The sequence below is a fragment of the Nansenia antarctica genome (assembly GCF_963989245.1).
Source record: "Nansenia antarctica genome assembly, chromosome: 8".
Taxonomy (NCBI): Eukaryota; Metazoa; Chordata; class Actinopteri; order Argentiniformes; family Microstomatidae; genus Nansenia; species Nansenia antarctica.
The window spans coordinates 44583180-44607197 of NC_137678.1; the positions used below are offsets into that span (position 1 = coordinate 44583180).

Sequence of the window (24018 nt, forward strand, 5' to 3'; positions counted from 1 at the left end):
TATTAGGCTCCGGCCACCACCACTATCACCACCTCCCACCCACAGTAGGAACCATCACTCTCCCAACATTAAAGAAGAGTACGACACACCGTGGGATAGGTTTTTACGGGAGTACATCAAAAACCAAAAGGCCAAAGATGAGATGCTCAGCAGAAATGCATCAGGGCAAGATGCACATGCTCTTAAAGAGAGGCATCGACTCTCTGAAGCACCGAATGACATGGATAGTGACAGTAACGCCAGTTCAGAGGTCAAGACTAGAGGTCAAGAGGTCAAGATCGAAGAGCGCTATGGTAGGAATTCCTCTCAACAAAGGCCAACCACTAGTCCAGACCAATCACATCCTGGATGTCAGTCAGGTGGTCACAAGAGCAGCTCAGTGATTGGATTACAGGAACAGCAGAGAAGGACAGCGGCAGGGCAAATCTCTGGGCAAAAGAAACATAGTTGTGGTCATGACGACATGCGCCAGTGCTACGTCCAGTGTGGGAAGAAACTAAACATGGCGGAAATTGTGACAATACAGCAGCAAATTAGAAGACGAGAGCAACACCATTGTGCTCCAACTGATCAGTAAGTCACACACATGCTGTGAATCCTGTCCAAGTATTGTGTTCAATAATTCACCATAGGGTGCCAGGTGTCAAGTATGCAAATGGTGGTCATTGAATTGATATGATGAATAATACTGCAGGTGCATGACTAAGTCGATTTGTAATTGAATTAGCTCAGTTTTTACACATTTCAACAGTAGCTAAACAGTTGGTAAAGGACAGTAGCTAAACAGTTGGTAATTAAAGGACAGTAGCTAAACAGTTGGTAATTAAAGGGCAGAACTATAAGCACATCTAATAGATGAATGTCATGTATGATATCGCAGCAAGCTAGCTTGAAAGGGAGCTGCCAGTCAAGCGTGCAAAGTCCACGCCCATACAGCCCTCGGAACTGTCTGACCAGGAAGTTGAGCCAAGAAGCTTATTTTCATAGTTTATTTTGTGTTAACGTTTTTCCTGGACACAAAATACAATTGGAACCATTTAATGTCTACTTTCCAGACCCTTTAATTACAACAAATGCAATAAGTAATCCATAGATTATTGCATTTGCAGGACGTGTCCTGTCAGTCTAGATGGGATTTCAGTGAACTGTTTGTCTGTCATTTCTAATCGACCCTGCGTTGTTTGTGCCTCCAGTGTTTCTAGCCGCAGGTCCTCTTCAGCTCATGTAACCATGTATGAACCAGAATGCACCGAGTCCCCCGGATCTGGCTGTGGTTCTCCAGCCCTGAAAAGCCCACAGTGGGGTCCAGAGATGGTGGCAGTGAAGCTGGAGGAAGAAGATGTAGAGGAGTATGGTGTGATGGTAAAAGAAGAGGATGGAGGAGACCAAATGAGGGAGGAGGGAGTGATGGTGAATCAAGAGGACAGAGGAAGAGTGGAGATGAAAGACAGTAAGATGGATGGTAAGTCTTTGTTATTGGTGAGTGTAATTGCACTGTTGTAAACTCAATGCTACCAGTGTATGGAAGCATATAGTGGACTTAATTCAAATGTTAATGCAATTTGAGATTGCAATTGCATGTTCCACTTTTGCATGTATTCTTTCAGTCAATATTTAAATTCCAATGCAATCATATGCAGTGTTTCCTCCAGGAATTTTTACATTGGTGGCGGAGAGACCTATCCGCGCGCGCAGCGCACACGGTTTTTTTTTCCGCGTGCACGCGCATGAAACGCGCATGCGCATGAAACGCGCATGCGCGCACGCGCGCTCAAAACAACGACCTAATTTCAACCAAAACTAGAGGTAGGATGGCAAAAAAAAAAAAAAATATACTGAATATAAACTTGTGATACCGGTTTCCATCCATCAGCTCTGAAGGTTTACGTTACTCACGGATCCAATGTCCTTCCAAACGAGCAGTCTGGCTCCGTCTCAAACACAACAGGAAAAGTATGTCCAACTTGGCGAAAGTTTCCCAGTGTTTCCAACTTGCACGAGTTCTTCAATTTGCGACAGTTTTTCAGCAGGGATGGTTGAGTCTGCACGGTTCTCATGCCGGTTCACATTTAGACCAATCAGGAGTAGCCCTTGTGTCACGTCGTTAACTGAATGTTTAATGTCATTAATCTGATTTTGGATCAGCGGTTAGAGAGAGATGGGCGTGGATTTAGGTGCGCTTATAGTCAACATCCATTATAGCGCTGATCTAGGATCAGATATATTTTAATCAGCAAAAATGTTCAGAGGTGGATTTTTTTTTTTTTGTTTGTTTTGTTTGTGTGGACTGAATCAATTTGTGGCGGAGGAAATTCATTCGTGGCGGCCCGCCACCAATAAATGCATATAGAGGAAACACTGATATGATTTGCATTTTCATTTTCATGTAGCTGGTATGCACATTCGCTGTCAATATTCAAATGATAATGCAAAGCCATTTGACATTTCATTTTCAAAATCATGCGCTGCTTTGTAACTGACAAAATTAAAAAGTTCATTCTAAAGTGAAAAATACTATGCAATCCCACAATAGCATTTTCATTTTCCACATTTTCCTGCATTATTTGAGTCAATATGACAATTGTAATGCAATAATGTGATTAGCGTTTGCATTTCCACATTCTAGTAAACACATCCACTTCGTAGCTGACAAAATTCAAATGTTGCCCATTTCATGCAATAATGCATGAAACATACATTCCAATTGTACACTATGTCTTCATAGGTGAAGAGCTCCTCCAAACGTACCTCTCTCCCTCCCTCTATCTGTCACTGACACCTGTTGGCTAATGTCAACTACTGCATCACTATTATGCTATATAATGTCTCTGGTTTCAACATGGTTGATGACTGTTTTTACTTTGAGATGATAAACTGATGTTTCTCTGAGTCTCATAGACGACATGTGATTTGATCTGCATGTTATCTCTCTCTCTCTCTCTGTCCCTCTCTCCCTCTCCTCTGTCTCTCTCTCTCTCTGTCCCTCTCTCTCTGTCCCTCTCTCTCTCTGTCTCTCCTCTGTCTCTCTCTCTCCCCGTCTCTCTCTCTGTCCCTCTCTCTCTCTGTCCCTCTCTCTCTCTGTCCCTCTCTCTCTGTCTCTCCTCTGTCTCTCTCTGTCCCTCCCTCCCTCTCTCTTCTCTGTCCCTCTCCCCCCCCCCCCCCCTCTCTCTCTCTCTCTCTCTCAGAGGTGAACGGGGAGTCATCGTCCCAGGTGTTCTCCTGCTCTCTGTGTCCGTTCTCCTACACCTCCCAGACGTTCCTCCACAAGCACGTAAAGAGATGCCACCATGAGGAGTACGTCAGACTGCTGAGGGAAGGAGTGATCAGACCAGAGACGTCTTCCAGAGGCCCACAACCGCCCCCCACCACCTCAAACACCCCCCTCCCTCCTTCCAGAGGCCCACAACCGCCCCCCACCACCACAGACACCCCCCTCGCTCCTTCCAGAGGCCCAAAACTGCCCCCCTCCACCTCAAACACCCCCCTCCCTCCTTCCAGAGGCCCACAACCGCCCCCCACCACCTCAGACACCCCCCTGCCCCCCAACCGCAAACAGAGACACACAGACAAACCTGGACCTCACCACTGTGATCTGTGTGGGAGGGGCTTCCCTACAAAGCGTAATCTCATCAGACACCAGCTCACTCACACTGGAGAGAAGCCTTTTCTCTGCTCCCAGTGTGGTAAGAGCTTCAGTCAAGCAGCACACCTGTCTGAACACCAGCGCATTCACACTGGAGAGAAGCCTTTTCTCTGCTCCCAGTGTGGTAAGAGCTTCAGTGCCCCAAGTACTCTAAAGCAACACGAGCGCACTCACACTGGAGAGAAGCCTTTTCTCTGCTCCCAGTGTGGTAAGAGCTTCAGCTGGTCAAGACACCTGTCTGTACACCAGCGCACTCACACTGGAGAGAAGCCTTTTCACTGCACCCAGTGTAGTAAGAGCTTCAGTCGAGCAGCAAACCTGTCTGTACACCAGCGCACTCACACTGGAGAGAAGCCTTTTCTCTGCTCCCAGTGTGGGAGGAGCTTCAGTGACCCAAGTAGTCTAAAGGGACACCAGCGCACTCACACTGGAGAGAAACCTTATCACTGCTCCCAGTGTGGGAGTAGCTTCAGCCAGTCACGTACTCTAAAGCAACACAAGTGTCCTAAAAAGAGGGAAGGACCGGAACTTTAAAAAAAATATAAAATAAAAAAGATTTTACTTAAAGTTGTTAAAGATGTTAAAGTTGTTTAAGATGTTAAAGATGTTAAAATTGTTAAAGTTTAAAGTTGTTAGTTTAAGATGTTAAAGTTGTATTTATACTTTCTACCTTTTTGTACATAATATAGTGATATGATTAGAACATGTAAGTTTTTTTTTATATTGGTCATTAATTCTGTTAATTTATAGAACAGATGATATTTAATGAATATGTTTGTAAGAAAAATTAAATAGTGTACATAATACAGCTGAATATCCACCCCTTCATCTGTCAGTGGATCACTGACTTCCTCACCAACAGAAGGCAGGATGTCAGGATGGGCCCTCACCTGTCTCAGCCCTATACAGTTAACACCGGTGCTCCTCAGGGCTGTGTGCTCTCCCCCCTGCTCTACTCCCTGTACACCAACGACTGTACCTCTGGTGAGACACCTGTCAAGACCATCAAATATGCAGATGACACCACCATGGTTGGCCTCATCACTGATAATGACGAGACCGCCTACTGGAGGGAGGTGAAGCTAGCATTGAAGCTACTTTTCGCCGATTTCACTGCATAGTGGACATATTCTCGCAGTTATGTAGCCCGGTTTGGTCTCAGATGCGTTTGCAGAAGGCCAGCAAATAGCGTTAGTATTAGCTAACGTCAGTATTAGAAGCTAGTGTTATCCAGTCTGTATACAGTAATGCTCTGCTCTTACAAATGCCTGTGAGTCTGTTGTACCCTTCCAGTGAACACCTTAACTGTCCCAGTACAGTGTGATGAATAGATTTTCCCAGCCAGCAAGATGGTACTCGGAGTCAAACTCAGGGCAAGCTCTGAATGCAGACAGCTTAATACTGTGTGGGGTGATCTGTTAAAGCAATGTTAATATGAGGGGGGGGGGGGGGATTAGTACAACAATACCACATTCCAAAAAGTGAATGATTGATTGATCCTGATTCCTGCCCCTAAACTGTATGTCTGTTGCCAATGATGTTTGTAAAAATAAAAATAAAACCTGCACATTTGTATGTAGCTACTAGAGTGTGTGTTTTAACTTCACGCATTTTGAAACTTTCAGGCACTGACATTTTGATACCGCATATAGCATATAAGTATGCTATTTATCCAGTACGGAGCCCCCCTGGGGTCACATGGTAGAATTTTTTTTTTTGATGTGTGAATCCGTTCCCTCGGTTTAGTAATTCGTTCCCTTGGTTTAGTAATCCGTTAGGGTTAGGCCCTAGGAGCCAGAACGATCGCAAGGATTACCATAACCCTAACGAATTACGGTACTAAACCGAGGGAACAAATTACTAAACCGAGGGAACGGATTACTAAACCGAGGGAACAGATTTACTAAATCTAGGGAACGGATTCACACATCAAATATAGTTTTTCTACCATGTGACCCCAGGGGGGCTCCGTAATATACGGAAGAGTATTAGGGCCACCAACTTCAGGTTTTTTTTTCCCGAAAGGGGTGGGGTTATATTCTGAGTTTAAAGTCAGAATTTCTGAGATTAAAGTCAGAATTTCTGAGAAAAAACTCAGAATTTCTGAGAGACAAAGTCAGAATTTCTGAGAAAAAAGTCAGAATTTATGAGATAAAAAGTCAGAATTTAAGAGATAAAAGGTCAGAATTTATTAGTGTTTATTGGTCCTTCTGGTTAAAATGAATGACATGAATGTTCTTATCAAGTTATACTTTGGAATTGGCTTTAGTAATAAGGACATTCTTTGTCTATTGGCACAAAATCACCTTATTATAACAAGTATTCGTACTTTGAAGCAACGTTGTCGCGAACTGGGTCTTTAGGCTACAGAAGGAGAAATCACTCAGATTTAAATGATGTAATAGCCTTTGTGCAGGAGAAACTATCAGGAAGTGGCCAAATGCAAGGCTATCGTTGGATGCATCTTCGTGCCATTCGAATGGGATTCGTGGTGCAACAAGATGTGATACGACAGAGTATCAAATTAATTGACCCATGTTCTGTGCCCCTATCAGTTCGCAGCCTCTCTGGACATCCTCCAACACAATGCGTTGAATATAATATTCAGCTATGACTTTCGGGTCGTTGTTTGTAGTGTACGCTTCCATCAATACCACATAGCCACCGATGCAACAATTGATCCCTATTGATTCCATACGGCTTCGGTTTGTCGTAAGAGTCCATGCCAGAGTGCATTAGGACCTCAGAATATCCGTCTTTCCTAGGAGGATCTTTGACAATGTTGACTCGTTCTGAAACGTGTTATGATTGGTCAGACCTTTGTTTACGGATGTAAACAGCTGGGTATTTTTTTAAGGACCCATGACCGATTTAGAGGTGCCTGTCTTAATGAGGCTAAATCCATGTGTTGAATCATGTTGAACGATGCACACGTTTCCAAAATCACGTGGTATTTTCCGTCGACTTGACAACAATATCTTTAGATTTGTATTCGAACGATGAAAGAGTATTACGCGAGTAAGGGAATGTATTATCAACAGGCAAAATATTAGACACCTACGTTAGATTTGACAGTGTTCTGGGGGCCTTCGTTTAGCGCCAGTTTTCGGATCCTCAGTGGTAGAAGCGATCCCAGAAACCAAAAGGAGGATCTGACCCTGTCAAATAAGGTGAAAAAGAAACATACTTATATGTTATAATATATGTTTTGGAAACGTTTACAATCCACTGCCGCAATACAAGATAACATTATCAGAGAGATGACGTCATGCAACTTTGGACATTCGATCCAAGTGTTCAGTCTGATACAGGGAGGGAACAATACATATCGTGAGTTTAGAATGATAAGGTTCTATCTCCGTTTAGGGTAGTTCAGAGATATTGAGCGTCAAAGTTTTTACATTCCATTATGTTTTGTGAGATGGAACCTTTGTATTTTATGAATTACTAACTCAAAAATGTCAACATTTTAAAAATAACACCACACAGGCATTAATAAACACCTAATGGATCAGATTATGTAAAAAACTCAATGTTGACAAAAATGGAGATAGAACCTTATAATTCTAACGTCACGAGCTGGCTAGGCACCTCTCGACGTTTCTGTCCTTGTTGTTGATGCAGCTTAGCGAATGATTTATCACTGAGCGAGGTGACATGAAATGCCTGCATTTTCTATTCTAGATCTTCTCTTCAATCAGGGTTTTGGTCCTCAAAGTCTAGGAAATGGAAGGTAAGGGACTGGGGATGCGAGAGTGGGTCGTGGTGTGGGTGGTGGTAGGTAGAGGGAAAACTATAGATTTGCCTCTCGTCAAAATAAGACCTTGTTGCATTAACTGTGTGTGTGTGTGTGTGTGTGTGTGTGTGTGTGTGTGTGTGTGTGTGTGTGTGTGTGTCTCTGTGTGTCTGTCTGTCTGTGTGTGTCTGTGTGTCTGTGTGTGTGTCTCTGTGTGTGTGTGTCTGTGTCTGTGTCTGTGTCTGTGTGTCTGTGTGTGTGTGTGTGTGTGTGTGTGTGTGTGTGTGTGTGTGTGTGTCTCAGGCGACGATGACCTGGACATGTTGACTGCCCTGCTGGCTGAGAACGAAGCAGAGGAGGGGGCTAGCCAGGTGAACCAGGAAACAGCAGACGATCTGGATGACCTGTTTGACAACGACGATGATGAAGAGTACAAAGATGGACTGGAGGCAGAGGGACAGGGTGAGGAGCAGGAGGATGGAGCCTCTGCTCTATTTGGAGATGTGAATGACATTGAGGAGGAGGAGGAGGAAGAAGAAGAAGTTGCTGTGGCCGCCGCTGCTGAAAGCCAGACAGCTGGAGGAACAACCTCTGACAGCCTCGACAAATCCAGGGAAGATTTACAAGGTTTGTCCACAAACTGTTTCCCTCAGCTTATGAACTGATGGACAGGCAGTGCTGGCTTGCTGTTTCTTTATCATTTAACTTGTGTGTGTGTCTCTGTGTGTGTGTGTGTGTGTGTGTGTGTGTGTGTGTGTGTCTGTCTCTATGTGTGTCTGTGTCTGTGTCTGTGTGTGTGTGTGTGTGTGTGTGTGTGTGTGTGTGTGTCTCAGATGAGCTGAAGCGTATGCAGGAGAAGATGCAGAGGCTACAGCAGCAGCTTGAGGCCTCTCAGAAGCCCCCTCCAGCCCCCCCTACCCCAGGCAGAGCTACAGCCCCCCCTACCCCAGGCAGATTTACAGTCTTGAAAACCACCTCCAAACCAAGCCCCCCCGCAAAGGCCGCCCCCAAACAGAGCTCTTCCAAACCAGCCCCTCCCACCAAGAGAACCAAACCTCAAACAACCTCAAAACCTCAAAGTATGTATTTTATTGGTTGATACATGACTAACACGTCCGCTTAACGATGTCCACCTCCATACATGCAAAGGAGCTATCTATGTGTAAAGTGTGACAGGAACGAGAAGTGTGTGTCTTAATATCTCTGTTCTTTGTTCTTTTTTTCTTTTTTTAGTAAAGCCCTCGTCTACCCCTGGGAAAGACGGCGCCACGGTGCAAGAGTCCTCCGACTTCACCTCCCAGCTGAGCAACGCCGACCTGTTCAAAGCCAAAACCAGGACCGCGCGCCAGGCCAAACCCAGCACTCCAGCAGGTTGGCCCTGTCCCTAGATTCTAATCTAGATTCCGTCCCTCTGGAACGCCCTCCCCAACCACATCAGACCAGGCCAACACCCTCCCAACATTTAAACAGGCCCTCAAAACCCACCTCTTCAAGCTCGCCTTCACCAGTTAACCCTCTCCCCCTCCCCTTCCCATGTGTCCCCAGCACTTCCTTAATTAGGCCCCTATACTTTCTTCTATTTACCTTTTTGTTTCTTTTTATTATTACTACTCGATCTTCTCAGTGTCACTTTGAGCGTCTTTGAGTGTCTAGAAAAGCGCTATATAAGTCTAATGTATTATTATTAGACTTATTAATGTGACCAAAAACCATATGGAACATTGTACTTTTTAGAAGAAGTTTTTTTTAACTTATTATTACTGTACAGGGGGGGTAGAGGGGATGAAGAGGTCTTAGGAGGAGGGACAGTGAAGGTGTGAAGAGAGATGAAAGCCTGAAGAGATCGGCCTTCGGTGTACGGCGGAAGATAGACAGGTGTACTGTGGAAATTGTAGAATGGACTGCCAGTTTACATTAGGGATCCAACCTCAGCAAATATATTCAAGTCAAGACTTAAAAACCCATCTTTTGACTTTTGCTGATGACGATTATAGAATGATTGGAGCACTTTGAGCTGCAACGTTTGCAGGAAAAGTGATTATTATTATTGTGATTTAAAGGAGTGTTCTTTTGTGGTGGGTGGGTTTGTTCAGAAAACAGAGGTCCGTTGGTGGAGATTAAGATGGGCAGCACCTTCCTGCCAGTTGAAGGCAGCAGCGGGGGCAGCAGCAGCCAGGGGAACAGCGAGGTGCGTTCGCCACCAGCCTCCCAGACCGCGGCCCCGTCCACGTCACGACAGTTCAAACCCCTGCCGCCCGCTCCTAAAGACGTCGCTACTGAGAAGTTCTCTGGACTGCGGTTAAGGTCAGAACGCACACACACACACACACACACACACACACACACACACACACACTCACACACAGTCCACAGAGTCACACACACACACACATACACACACACACACACACACACACACACACACATACACACAGTCCACAGAGTCACACACAGTCCACAGAGTCACACACACGCACACATACACACACACACAGTCCACAGAGTCACGCACACGCACACACGCACAGAACCCCTCATCTATAACACACACATACAGCTTTGTGTCCACCGAGGCTAAGATCCGTGGGTGGGTTGGTTTCAGGCGGCCGCGTGTGTCCTCCACGGAGATGGAGCGTAAGATGGGGGACCGCAAGTTGATCCGTCTCTCCCAGCTGCCTGTGCGTCTGGCCCGGGAGAAGCTGGAGGAGTGCGACTGGGTCACGTTCGCCGTGCTAGCGAGCAAGATCACCCCGCAGAGCAAAGGCAGCGTAAGACCAGCGATATACGTCTTCCAACTCTTCCTCTCCGTACCAAACATTGTTAGATCAGGGTTTCCCTTGAAATCCTTGAAAGTTCATGAATTTGAGAAAAATAAATAAGTGTCTTAAACGTTTTTGAAAGATAGGCAAGGGTCATGTGAAAGTGCTTGAATTCCCCTCTCACTCTCAATTGTTGTCTGTGAGCGGATAGTTCCTATTATATCAATTCTCATCTAGATCTGTCTCAAACTATGCCGTGTTGGGTCCTTGAATTTGAGGGAAATGAGTCTTGAAAGGTGCTTGAAAGGTGCTTGAATTTGATGTTTCAGAAGGTGTGGGAACCCTGTTAGATAGATAGATACATAGATAGACAGATAGGTACTTTATTGAATCCCAGAGGGGAAATTAAGGCATTATGGTTATTCGTAACACTAAACCTAATGGATCTCTCTGGCAATCCCTCAACACCATCACCACTGACTAAACTAACTGACTCTGGGTCAGTGAAAACGACCTCTTAAGACCTTTTCTTTCCCTTCCCTCCTTCCTTCCCTCCCTCTCACAGGGTAAGACCTTCAGTATCTGGAAGCTGACGGACCTCCACGACCTGGAAGTGTTTGTGTCTCTCTTCCTGTTTGGCGAGGTGCACAAGGAGCACTGGAAGACAGAGCCAGGCACGGTGCTGGGCCTCCTCAACCCCAACCCCATGAAGCCCAAAGAGGGCTCTGACGGGGTGAGGGCACAGGCTACTGTGTGTGTGTGTGTGTGTGTGTGTGTGTGTGTGTGTGTGTGTGTGTGTGTGCACGCCTGTGTGTGTGAATTACTGATCTCACTCTCTCTGTCTCAGGTGTGTCTGTCAGTGGACCACCCTCAGAAGGTGTTATTGATGGGCGAGGCCCAGGACTATGGGACCTGTAAGGCTGCCAAGAAGAACGGAGACCCCTGCTCTCAAATCGTGAACCTGGTGGGTCTGCTGGTCACAGTTGTGATTCTAGATCATATATGGCATATCCTTCAAATTAGGGACAGTGTGTGTGTGTGTGTGTGTGTGTGTGTGTGTATATATGTGTGTATGTGTGTACTGGTATGGCTGACCTGACGCCCCCTCTCCTCTGTCTGCAGTATGACTGCCAGTACTGCCAGTACCACGTCACGGTGGCGTACAAGAAGTCGAGCGCACAGAGGGCCGAGCTGCAGTCGTCCTACTCGGGGAAGGCCACGGGGAAGGTGAAGGGGCGGGGCAGCAGCCTGAAGGACCGCCTCTGTCAGACGGGCTTCCACTACGGGGGCGTGTCCTCAGCCGCCTGCGCCTCAGCACTGTGAGTGATAGTATACTGTGTGTGTGTGAGTGTGAGTGTGAGTGTGAGTGTGAGTGTGAGTGTGAGTGTGAGTGTGAGTGTGAGTGTGAGTGTCAGTGTCAGTGTCAGTGTCAGTGTCAGTGTCAGTGTCAGTGTCAGTGTCAGTGTCAGTGTCAGTGTGAGTGTGAGTGTGAGTGTGTGTGTGAGTGTCCTATGTGCGTATGTGTAGATGTGCTACAGTTATAATTGATTTACATTATGATGAGATATTCATCATGTCTCAAAATCATATTGTATCTTATCTTACTGTAATGGAAATTTAACCATACGGTCCTCAGGTGAGACAGGAAACCAACAAGATGGTACACAGTATTTACTCGTTAATAAGGTTTAATCAAAATAGTTTGCAACGTATTGACTTCTTAAACAACAGTACACAACAGAAGTGTCATGAGAGCTGTCCTGGCAAGAAGCCCTGAATTCCGGCTCTCACCAACATCTTATACTCGACCAGATGCACAAGGTCAGCCGGCCCTCCTTCGAGGGTGGCGTGATTTACAAACAATGAGCTGGTGTGTACCTTATCTCTCTCAGTCAGTACTAGCAGATGGCCACCCTATCTTGTCAAGTGGCAGAATGAGCACATTCTGTACTGAGAAGTAAGGTAGAGAAGTAATCAGAACACAATGTCCAAACTTGCATTCATGTAGAACTCCAGAGCAGTTAGATCAGATAACATACTGTTAACCTCTTAGTCTATGACGTTAGTACAGGAACAAATCAACTTAGGATATACTGATTATACACAGGAATAACAGGAAGACACGAGAGAGCATTTTTAGCCATTACACTTACTTACCATCTTATCTTATCTTAGTACTACCTCTACTATACTACTTTTTCAAAACATATCAATAATACGGTAATTCAACACATGAGTTCAGTCCATTCAAAGTGGAGGAGGGGTCAAGCTGTCAATCAGAGGGTGAGGGACCCAAGTCTCAGACACAGGAAGTCCATCTCCTCAGCCAAATCTGGAACCCCGGAATCGACTTCCTGTTTCTGCCTTTTCCTTGGAGGCTCCACCTCCACCTCCTCTTCCCCCTCCATAAGTCTGGCCTTCCTCTTCTTCAGCAATGCTACTGAACGAATGATGGCCTCTCTCTCTCTCTCTGGTGGTCACTCAAAGCCCTGGACATCATTCCCTTGTAGATGTGGACCAGACGACCCTTATCCTGCTCAGACAGGTTCTGGTCGTTCATGATCTGGTAGCAGTGGTGCTGGAGCACGGTCATGTTGTGTCTGAACCGCTGCTCCCAGTTCAGCCAGGTGTCCCAGGGTGGGAGACCAGGGGCGGCTGCCTGCACAGGTGTGTGAGGCTGAGGAGAGGGAGGCTGTAGAAGAAGTCATGATACATTTCTGAATAATTCTTGTTACAATGTAATTTCTTCACAAATGATGCAGTTTTACAAATACTTAGAGAGTTGTAGAGAGTTTTGGGGGTGAGAGAGAGGTACTCACTGGAGATGTGAGCCGAGGCTTGGTTGCACACCTGCCTCCCTCCCCTGCAGCAGAGAGCACCTGGAGTGTGGCAGAACGGTCAACTTGTTGAGTATGGACGCTCATTTTTGAAAATTTTTGAATTTTAGCTTGTAGAAATAAGTCACAGGTCTAGTCTTGGGTTGTTGCCACCAAAACTGAATTCCATTCAACATTGCTGGCTATCAACCAAACATTCTAATCTCAAACATTCTGAAGTTGCTAGGATTGATTGTGACATCAACATATTCAAAAGTAATTGCATCTTTATAATTCTTAGTTTCTATGGCAATGAGTCAAATGTGTATATTTTCAAATCATATTTTGCACTCAGCAACCAAAGATTCTAAATTCAGAGATTCTAAATGAAGTAGATTTGTTTGATTGTGATGTCGTGTGTGTGTGTGTGTGTGTGTGTGTGTGTACCTTTGGTAGGTGTGTGTGTTTTTGTTGTTGTTGTTTTTTGTAAGTAGTAGCTGTGTGTTAATTAAGCAATATCACACGAGAGGGAGTGTGTTATACTGAATATCAGCACGGCTGTGATTCGGTCGTAGGTACGAGGCCGCAGGCCGAGTACCGAAGACGATCACAGCCGTGCTGATATTCAGTATAACAGCACGACCTCGAGTGTGATATTGCTTTTATACAACAGTTCTACAGCGCGATTTATTAGTTAACAGTAATAAGCGACAACAGATTATGATTTTGTATTTGTATTTAATCATAAAAATAAACAAAAAATAGTTCCGCAACTGAACTTCAAATGGACTGTTGCCTAGTAACCTGAACACAAACATGTAGTCTAATTAACGGTCATTTAATAGAACATCTGTGCGGCGGAGTGATACATATAGTTAAAAGTCCCAGTGCTGTTATACTGTATATCGTAACTCATGGAATGCCTCTTGTCCAATCAAATTACTTGGTCGGAACTAACTGTTGTATAAGTGTGTCTAACTAAGCCTCTGTCCTCTTTTTAGATCTGTCAAGTCTAAGAAGCCCACCCAGTCCACCCTAGGGAGCCTGTTTATAAAGGGCTCAGAGCAGCTCGCTAACCAGGCCAAGACACTTGGTAAGACCTGAGGGAGAGGGAGAGGGAGGGAGGGAGTGAGGGAGAGAGAGGGAGAGAGAGGGAGAGAGAGGGAGAATTAATGACAGAGAGAGAGAGAGAGAATGACAGAGAGAGAGAGAGAGAGAGAGAGAGAATGACAGAATGACAGAGAGAGAGAGAATGACAGAGAGAGAGAGAGAGAGAGAGAATGACAGAGAGAGAGAGAGAGAGAGAGAGAGAGAGAGAGAGAGAAAGAGAGAAAGAGAGAATGACAGAGAGAGAGAGAGAGAGAGAGAGAGAGAGAGAGAGAGAGAGAGAGAGAGAGAGAGAGAATGAGCGTTTACGAGGGGGAAGGAGACCGGGGCTGTTTTTACCGACCGGTGTGTGTTTGTGTTCCAGCCCTGCAGCCTGACGAGGTCTCTGGCTGTTCGGACGACTTCAAGGGCCTGTTATCTATGCCCACCCCGGGGGCCCTCAACCTGAAGAGACACCTGGTAGCCAAACCCTCAGGTAACGGTTCTGACTCAGGCCAGACACCCGGGCCCTGACCCATGAAGCTCTCTGGAGAAAGCTGTGGAATGTAATGATGAAAAACAGACTTTTTTGTGGAAAGATTTTGTCTGTGCGTGTGTCTGTGTGTGTCTGTGCGAGTGTGTCTGTGTGTGTCTGTGCATGTGTCTGTGCGTGTGTCTGTGCGAGTGTCTGTGCGTGTCTGTGCGTGTGTCTGTGCGTGTCTGCGCGAGTGTGTCTGTGTGTGTCTGTGCAAGTATGTCTGTGCGTGTGTGTCTGTGCGTGTGTGTGTCTGTGCATGTGTCTGTGTGTGTCTGTGCGTGTGTCTGTGCGTGTGTCTGTGTGTGTCTGTGCGTGTGTCTGTGTGTGTCTGCATGTGTCTGTGTGTGTCTGTGCATGTGTCTGTGTGTGTCTGTGCGTGTGTCTGTGCATGTGTCTGTGCGTGTATCTGTGCATGTGTCTGTCTGTCTGTGCGTGTGTCTGTGTGTCTGTGCATGTGTCTGTGTGTGTCTGTGCATGTGTCTGTGTGTGTCTGTGCATGTGTCTGTGCATGTGTCTGTGTGTGTGTGCGTGTGTGTCTGTGTGCGTGTGTCTGTGCGCGTGTGTGTCTGTGCGTGTGTCTGTGTGTGTGAGTGAGTGAGTGTACAATATGTGTGTGTCCCCTGATTTCCCAGTGTGCACAGGGGTTTACACTGCCTCCCTCCCTACCTCCCTCCTTTCCTCCCTCACTCCCTCCCTCCCTCCCTCTCTCCCCCCAGGTCCGAAGGGCTCGGCCGGGCCGGGGGTCCAGTCCATCTCAGCCTCGGACCTCCTGAAGGAGCAGAAGCTGCAGCAGAAGCAGCTGTTGGAGAACCGGCGGCGGCGGGCGGAGGAGATCCAGAAGAGGGTCCTGCAGAACTCTGGCAAGGCCGGGGGGGTCGGGGGGGTCCCTCGCGGGGCTTCCAAAGCTGCCTCCTCCTCGGAGGTCCCCGCCGGCCCCCCGGGCCCCCCCACCCTGGGCCGAGGCTTCGCCGAGGGGGAGGACATCCTGTTCTTTGACCACACCCCTCCTCCGCCCCCGACCTCCCTCAGCCTATCAGCTGGCAAGGTAAGCCACTGCTCACCTATAAGATTCACACAGTATCATATTATTATTATTGTTTTGTATACTTTTTTTTTTTTTTTATGCACCCAAATTGTGGAATGCACTGCTAGTTGACATTAGGGATGCAACCTCAGCAAATATGTTCAAGTCAAGACTAAAAAAACATCTTTGTAATATTTAAACGACTCAATAATTAAATTATGATTATAGAATGATCGGCGCACTTTGAGCTGCAACGTTTGCATGAAAAGTGCTATACAAATAAAGTTATTGTTATGATTATTATCATTATCATCACTGTCACAGTGAGCTTGTAAGGTTGTTGGGTGCTCCCTCCCTCCCTCTCCTCTCCTCTAGTTGGCTGCTCTGAGGAAGCTCCGAGCGAAGGGGGCGGGGCTGACCAAGGAGGACCCCAACGCTGTGAAGAGGAAGAGGAGTAACAGCAGTGACATCACAACCAGAGTGGAGAAGAGTCTGTCCTCACCTGATGGTACACCCCCCCGCCCCCCACACACACACACACCTAACAATACACACCTAGTTTAGTAGAACCGACGTTCTGACTCGCACGCTCGTGTTCTGCCCTGGTGCAGCTGAGACGGCCGGCGCAGAGGAGGAGGAGCCGGCTCAGAAGAAGAGGCGGGAACATCAGGAGTACGTCCAATCGGAGGAGTTCCAAAAGATCCTCAACGCCAAGTCTCGCCATGGGGCGGCGCTTCAGGCGGTGAGTGTTTTGGCACCGCGGTAGTAACCCTGCTCTGGACACGAGGCAGGAGATAGGCTACGGGTCAAAACCACGACCCTATCTTTAAACATAATTCCGTACAGTTATTTTAAACCACAAACTTATCCTTGACCATAAAGCTTACAGGGAGAACACATTTTAGGTTGTATTTTTAGAAATCTATGCGTGTGGCCTGGGGGCGGCCCAGTGGTCTAGCACGGCGGTCTACAGTGCACACACTATGCCCGTGTCGGCATGGCTTCGAATCCGGCCCCATGCCCTGCTGACATGCCCTTCTCTCTCCCTTCTACTCCTCACTTTCCTGTCTGTCTTCACTACATCTGTCCAATAAAATAAACAATACGAGAGGGACTGCACAAAAATGTTTAAAGAAATCTATGCCCAAGATAGTATGTGATGATTCGTCTTTGCGAGGCCAATATCAGTCTAAACGTTGGGCCTCCCGGTATGTGTGACGCTGTGATGCCCCTCCCTCCCTCTGACCCGCTGGGCCGGTTCCTCTCTCCCTGCAGGCGGAGTACCAGCTCCAGGAGAACTACTTCGACCCCCTCGTGAAGAAGGAGCAGATGGAGGAGAAGATGAGGAACATCAAGGAGATGAAGTGTCGAGCAGTCAGCTGTAAAAAGGTCAGTGACCAAGCCCAGGTTCTGGTCCCCAAGCCCAGGTTCTAGTCCCCAAGCCCAGGTTCTAGAAACAAGCCCAGGTTCTAGAAACAAGCCCAGGTTCTAGTCCCAAGCCGAGGTTCTAGTCCCCAAGCCCAGGTTCTGGTCCCCAAGCCCAGGTTCTAGTCCCCAAGCCCAGGTTCTAGAAACAAGCCCAGGTTCTAGAAACAAGCCCAGGTTCTAGTCCCAAGCCGAGGTTCTAGTCCCCAAGCCCAGGTTCTAGTCCCAAGCCCAGGTTCTAGTCCCAAGCCCAGGTTCTAGTCCCAAGCCCAGGTTCTAGTCCCAAGCCCAGGTTCTAGAAACAAGCCCAGGTTCTAGTCCCAAGCCCAGGTTCTAGTCCCCATGCCCAGGTTCTAGTCCCAAGCCCAGGTTCTAGTCCCAAGCCCAGGTTCTAGAAACAAGCCCAGGTTCTAGTCCCCAAGCCCAGGTTCTAGTCCCAAGCCCAGGTTCTAGTCCCCAAGCCCAGGTTCTAGTCCCCAAGCCCAGGTTCTAGTCCCAAGCCCAGGTTCTGGGCCCCAAGCCCAGGTTCTGGTCCCCAAGCCCAGGTTCTGGTCCCAAACTGTCACCAAACTGTGAGTCACCAAAATGTACCCTTCTGGGTCCCTCTGGTCTCCCTCGCTACTTGACCGCAGACGTCCAGATCCCTCCAGGCTGTGTGAGGTAACCTGTGTGTCTGGTCTACAGGCTGTGTGAGGTAACCTGTGTGTCTGGTCTACAGGCTGTGTGAGGTAACCTGTGTGTCTGGTCTACAGGCTGTGTGAGGTAACCTGTGTGTCTGGTCTCCAGGCTGTGTGAGGTAACCTGTGTGTCTGGTCTACAGGCTGTGTGAGGTAACCTGTGTGTCTGGTCTACAGGCTGTGTGAGGTAACCTGTGTGTCTGGTCTACAGGCTGTGTGAGGTAACCTGTGTGTCTGGTCTACAGGCTGTGTGAGGTAACCTGTGTGTCTGGTCTACAGGCTGTGTGAGGTAACCTGTGTGTCTGGTCTACAGGCTGTGTGAGGTAACCTGTGTGTCTGGTCTACAGGCTGTGTGAGGTAACCTGTGTGTCTGGTCTACAGGCTGTGTGAGGTAACCTGTGTGTCTGGTCTACAGGCTGTGTGAGGTAACCTGTGTGTCTGGTCTACAGGCTGTGTGAGGTAACCTGTGTGTCTGGTCTACAGGCTGTGTGAGGTAACCTGTGTGTCTGGTCTACAGGCTGTGTGAGGTAACCTGTGTGTCTGGTCTACAGTGTAAATACACCTACTTCAAGCCTGCCGATCGCTGCGTGGAAGAGAAGCACGAGATGCTGTGGCACGACGCGGTCAAGCGCTTCTTCAAATGCCAGTGTGGCCAGAGAGCCATCGCACTGGACCGGCTACCTCACAAACACTGCAGGTGAGACACACACACACACACACACACACACACACACCCTTGCTGTGTGCGGTAGGTTTCAGAGTCCTGTGTGGTGTTGAATTTAGGTTTGTAATGCTGTGTTCTTCTATGTTTCAGTAACTGTGGCCTCTTCAAATGGGAGAGGGATGGCATGCTGAAGGTAGGGGTTTGGAGTTGTGGGGTTGGGGTGTGGGGGGTTGGGGTGCTGTGGGGTTGGGGTGCTGTAGGGTTGGGGTGTGGGTTTATATTCTGTTGGTCTCTGACAAGCCTGTAACAATTCCAGACGTTTCTGTACAATGAATTGTCTCCGAAATAATTGCGATTAACAATATAATTGTTTCACTGTTATGTGAGCCAGATAATATCATAACACAGCAACCTATGAAGTAAACCATGCCTCTTTATTATCATAAAACATCATTTTTTGAACATAAAATGTAACATGTATCCTCATCAATAAGAAACAAAGCATTAATCATGATAAAAAAAACAACTAATTAAATTAAATGAGGAGTATTAAAAATGTAATAACAATAATAATACAAATATAGTCCTCCAAATAACTGCTCCTCCTGAGACATCTACTGCCCCCCAGCACTGCGTCTCCTGAAGACACCCGTTTTTCCCCTCTACTGTGTCCCTAAAAACGTCTATTGCCCCCCTTGTACTGTTTCTCTGTTTCTCCAGTGTCTAAATATAAAAAAAACAAGAAAACAAACCTAGGTTTAGAAGAAGGTTTTTCCTTCTATCAATGGCCCCGGGCCTGAGCTGGATTACTCTTCCTGCTACGACTGGTGGATTGATGATTCACTTGCTTAGTATTCAAATGTATTGATTGTAAGTCGCTTTGGAATAAGGCGTCTGCTAAATGCCAAAAAATGTAAACATTTAAAAAGAAAAGGGGTAGTGGTGGTGGGTGAAAAGAAAACAGAAGGTTACTTAGTGGGTTTGTCAGGCAGATTTCAGGCCAGAAACACGAGCATGTTCCATTTCTCTGGCGTGCGCCACCCATCACTTTCTGGTACAAATTTGGAATTGCGGTTTTGGAGATGTCAGTAGATGTCTTTGCTAAACAACTCGTATTGGCCATCACAAGAGTACAGCATGTCCTTAAATGCTGGCTTCTCCACCGTATCGAACGGCCGCATCTCTTTTGCGTGCTGAAGGCGGTGGACCCCAGAAAAGCCTTGTGGCCGGACGGCGTCCTGGGACGGGTGCTGAGGGACTGCGCCGACCAGCTGGCCGGGGTTTTCACCAAGATCTTCAACCAGTCCCTGTCCCAGGCCACCATCCCACCCTGCCTGAAAACCTCAACAATCATCCCAGTCCCAAAGAAAAGCACGGTGAGCTGCCTAAACGACTACCGCCCGGTGGCACTCACACCAATCATCATGAAGTGCTTCGAGAAACTGGTCCGGGCCCACATAGTCACATTCCTCCCGCCCAGCCTGGATCCATACCAGTTCGCCTACAGAGCCCACAGGTCCACAGAGGACGCCATCGCGACGACTCTCCACTCCACCCTATCCCACCTGGAGGGGGGGAACAGCTACGTGAGACTGCTCTTTGTGGACTTCAGCTCTGCTTTTAACACTATCCTTCCAGACAGGCTAGTGACCAAACTACTAGACCTGGGACTATCACACTCCATCTGCGCATGGATCAAGGACTTCCTGTCTGACTGCCCCCAGAGGGTGCGGGTGGGCTCCCACACCTCCACAGCCGTGCTGAGCCCCATCCTCTACAACCACGACTTCACCCCCGTCCACCCCAGCAACTCCATCATAAAGTTTGCAGACGACACCACCGTGGTGGGCTGCATCTCGGGGGGGGGGGGGGACACGGCGTACAGGGATGAGGTGGAGCAGCTGGGCAAGCTGTGCAAGGTCAACAACCTGCTGCTGAACCAGTTAAAGACCCAGGAAATCATCGTGGACTTCAGGAGGAAAAAATCTGAGGTCCAGCCCCTGCTCATCTAGGACAGGAGGACCTGTCCTGGAGGACCAACACAGCAGCCATCATCAAGAAGGCACAACAGCGGCTCTACTTCCTGAGAGTCCTCAGGAACTACCACCTCAGACAGGAGCTGCTTGTGACCTTCTACCGCTGCACAGTGGAGAGCATCCTCACCTACTGCATTTGCGTGTGGTTCTTCAGCTGCACAGCCGCAGAGAGGAAAGCGCTACAGAGAGTCGTGAGATCGGCCCAGAAGATCATCGGCGCCCCCCTCCCCTCTCTGGAAGAGCTGTACAACACACGCTGCCTCAGGAAGGCCTCCAAGGTCTCCAGGGACCCATCCCACCCTGGGAACGAACACTTTGTTCGGCTGTGCTCAGGCAGGCGGTTCAGGACCATGTTCGCACGGACAAACAGACTGAAGCTCAGCTTCTACCCTAGGGCCATTCAGGCCCTGAACACAGCAAAGACCTGGGTTCTAGGCTCTGGACAATCTAGACCAGTGGTCACCAACCTTTTTAAGCCCAAGATCCCTGACCTCGGCCTTGGTGAAGGCAAGATCTACCTATTGAAGCGTTGAGAGAAAAAGACAGCCAAGATAGTACTTTTAATGACGTTTATTTGCCTGTATTTTAATTAGATGCAATGCATTGGTCCAACATTAAAATTGATGCAACAACAAAAAAAAAGACTGTATCAAGCATATCAGGCAGCTGTCTTGCTTTAAGAATTGTACATAACTGAAATTCAATTCAAAGTTTGATTATGTCATTTCATTACAACACAAAAAAATAAAGGCATGGAATGGAGGAATGTATGATAAAATCATTTTGTTCATAGTAACATTAGCCAACGTTAACAAATTGACATTCTTGACATTTTGACACTTGACTGACTTAATTATTATTCTTACTTATTAACATTGACAAACATATTTACAATTAGCATTTTATAAAGTAGAACTGTAATGTGTACTTTCTCAGTCAGTGCTAAGTGCAGTCATCTTATGCAGCACAAGTCAGTGTGATGGTTGTGACTGGATACTGTCTACAAGTGCTTTGTAGTTTGGCTCATAGCTACTGACTGCCAGTCTGAGACAGTCTGTGAGGTGTCTGTCAGTAAGGCGGCTCCTGTACTTTGATTTGATTATTTTCATCTGTGAAAATGACATTTCACAGAGATACGTGGATCCAAAGTAGGCACTCACTCTTAGTGCACATGCAGTGAGAAGAGGAAACTTCTCTCTGCTGACAAGTCCCCAAAAGTCACTGTCCCTTGGTGTGGCGTGACAGTTGGATGTCTGAGGCCATCTTTTTCAGTGTTTCATTTGGAGAAAATATTTCCATCACATCAGTGATGCATTTCTTAATAAACTCTCCTTCATTGTATGGCTTTTTAGCACGTGCAATGTTCCAGGCCACTTGATAGGACGCAAGTGTCACTGTCTCTGATTGCTTAACCAATATTTGGAACAACTTGGTCTGTGTTTGTGTCTGGCTTTTCAAGCTGTTTAATTTACCATTGCGAAGTTCGGTGTCTTTTGGAAACTCCTGGTCAATGTTAGCATGCGTTGTGCTGAAATGGCGCTGGAGATTGGAAGCTTTGTAAAGTGCCAACGATGTTTGGCATATCAGGCAGAATGGCTTTCCATTGCGCTCCACAAAGAAATATTCACTCTCCCACTCGGCTAAAAACTTCCTGTGCTCATCTCCATACTTGCGTTTAGCTGTACATTTCTTCCCTGACATTTTTATTTTGTTGTTGTTATCCGTAATTTGTCAATAAATGAACTGTCAAAAAGCCGTGTTACGTGACAGCTTCTCCTCAGAACGGACAATTAGGGAACCGTGTTGCCTGATTTGTCCGATTCCAGCCCAATCGAGCTACTTATGATAACTCTGGGTGGGTTTTTAGACTCTGGTTGGGCTGAAAAATCAATCCAATCTGGCAACACTGTTAGTGACTCGAGATGATCCTTGAAAAAAAAGTATCGGGTTACAGCAGCGTGCAGCAAGACAGAGGCCGCGTTCGTAAATTCGCTCTGAGAACGTTGGTGCCTCCACGTCTCTTGTCCAATCAAATTACTTGGTTCCATTATGACGTTAAACCCAGTGTGCGCTCCGGCGAATTTACGAACGCGGCCTGTCAGAGAGAGCTCTACACCAACACTTTTAATGAATGGATTGAAGAGCCGCACACAGACAGCTAAAGAGCCGCCGCGGGTTGGCCACCCCTGATCTACAGGGAAAGTCTCAAAGATCTTTGGTGACCACTAATCTAGACAATTTGATGGCAGCTACTAGATTGTAAACATAAGTGCAATATTGTGCGACACTTTAATGAATGTGCAACAAATATTATGTGCAATATGACAACCCATGTGTACATAAGGTTTCAGATATAGGAACAAGTTAGGATATTTATAGCATAGCATAGTGTACAGCACAGTGTTTTTATTGTATAGTAGATAGTGTACATACCGGTAGCCTTTATTTATGTCAACCAGCTCTTTTCTCTTTTTTTGTTTTACCCTTGGCTCTCTTGTTTTTAGTCTTCTTTCCAAGCACCAGGGGAGGCCCCCTCCTAAATTTCGTTGTATGGTACCTGTACTGTATTAATGACAATAAAGACCATTCATTCATTCATTTGTCTGTTAGCGTGCAGTTTCCATTTGAAACTGTTTCGAACGTTCGAAAAGCCGACTTGATTTAGCAACTGTAAATCAACGCGCGCTCTGATAGGATAGCTGCTGTTCTGGCGCTCTGCAGGGCGCGTGCCGCCAGTGGAAACGTGTTTGATGGATGCAACACTGATCTTTTTTTTTTTAAAGCTTCGACCGCGGTTCGAAAAAGAAACCGCGATCACGTCAAAACAATTCCCGGTAGACAATTATTTCATCGTTGTTACAGGCCTAGTCCCTGATGGTTTGAGGTTGTTTTTTAAAAAGCCCTCAACTAGCCAATGGAATGTCCCATCATTCTAACTTCTCTGAAGTCACCTTCTACCTATTTGAGTCGCTATCACGTATCTCATCCAATGGGAACTATTGTTCTGACTGCTGATTCTAACTGCTTCCTGTGTCCTGTACCCTGACTACTTCCTCTTCCTGTCCACAGGAGAAGTCAGGGATTAAGATTGCTGGAGAGCTGCTGCAGCCGCGCGGGGAGGAGCAGCCCAAGTTCCTCGGCAGCATGCAGTAACCATAGTTACCTTCGTCTTCATCATCTTTGTCCTTACAATCACGCAGCTATCGATGCTATCGTCGCCGGAGTACACTTTGTCATCGTTTCATGATCGACCGTTGTCGTGAAGCACTTTTATGTTGTATTTTAATGTTTTTTTATTGTGAAATGTCATTTGTCAATTTGATTATGGACTTTTATGAATCTCAAAAATGAATTTGTTGGGTCGCTGAGTTGTTTGACCACCTACAGTATTTGTTGGGGATGTGCTGATTAAAAATCGTGCCAAGTGATTTTGATAATCTCTGTCTCTGTATGTCTGACCTGGTCTGGCTCCACTGCCTCCTGTACCTTTATGTCCCCTTCCTCATCAAATGATTCACCTTTCAGTTTTACTGATCTAGGCAGGTCCTGTAGAGAACACATCCTCTCTCTAACACGCGACCATCTGGCCAGGTTACGACCCTAATAAATCGTCA

General features: G+C 46.9%; 1 protein-coding gene across 1 annotated transcript; it reads left to right on the forward strand.

Moving 5' to 3' along the window:
- Nucleotides 1–155: 155 nt before the first annotated feature.
- mcm10 (minichromosome maintenance 10 replication initiation factor) lies at nucleotides 156–23557 on the forward strand (the record flags this gene model as incomplete). The annotated part of the gene is made up of 19 exons (XM_080538392.1): nucleotides 156–233; nucleotides 3254–3347; nucleotides 7683–8006; nucleotides 8213–8458; nucleotides 8613–8750; nucleotides 9473–9683; nucleotides 9982–10147; nucleotides 10704–10871; nucleotides 10986–11102; nucleotides 11261–11457; nucleotides 13956–14047; nucleotides 14426–14536; nucleotides 15295–15623; nucleotides 15978–16110; nucleotides 16214–16344; nucleotides 16878–16991; nucleotides 18256–18401; nucleotides 18519–18561; nucleotides 23474–23557. 19 exons carry the CDS (start codon nucleotides 156–158, stop codon nucleotides 23555–23557), a joined length of 2922 nt encoding a protein of 973 aa, XP_080394518.1.
- Nucleotides 23558–24018: the final 461 nt, after the last annotated feature.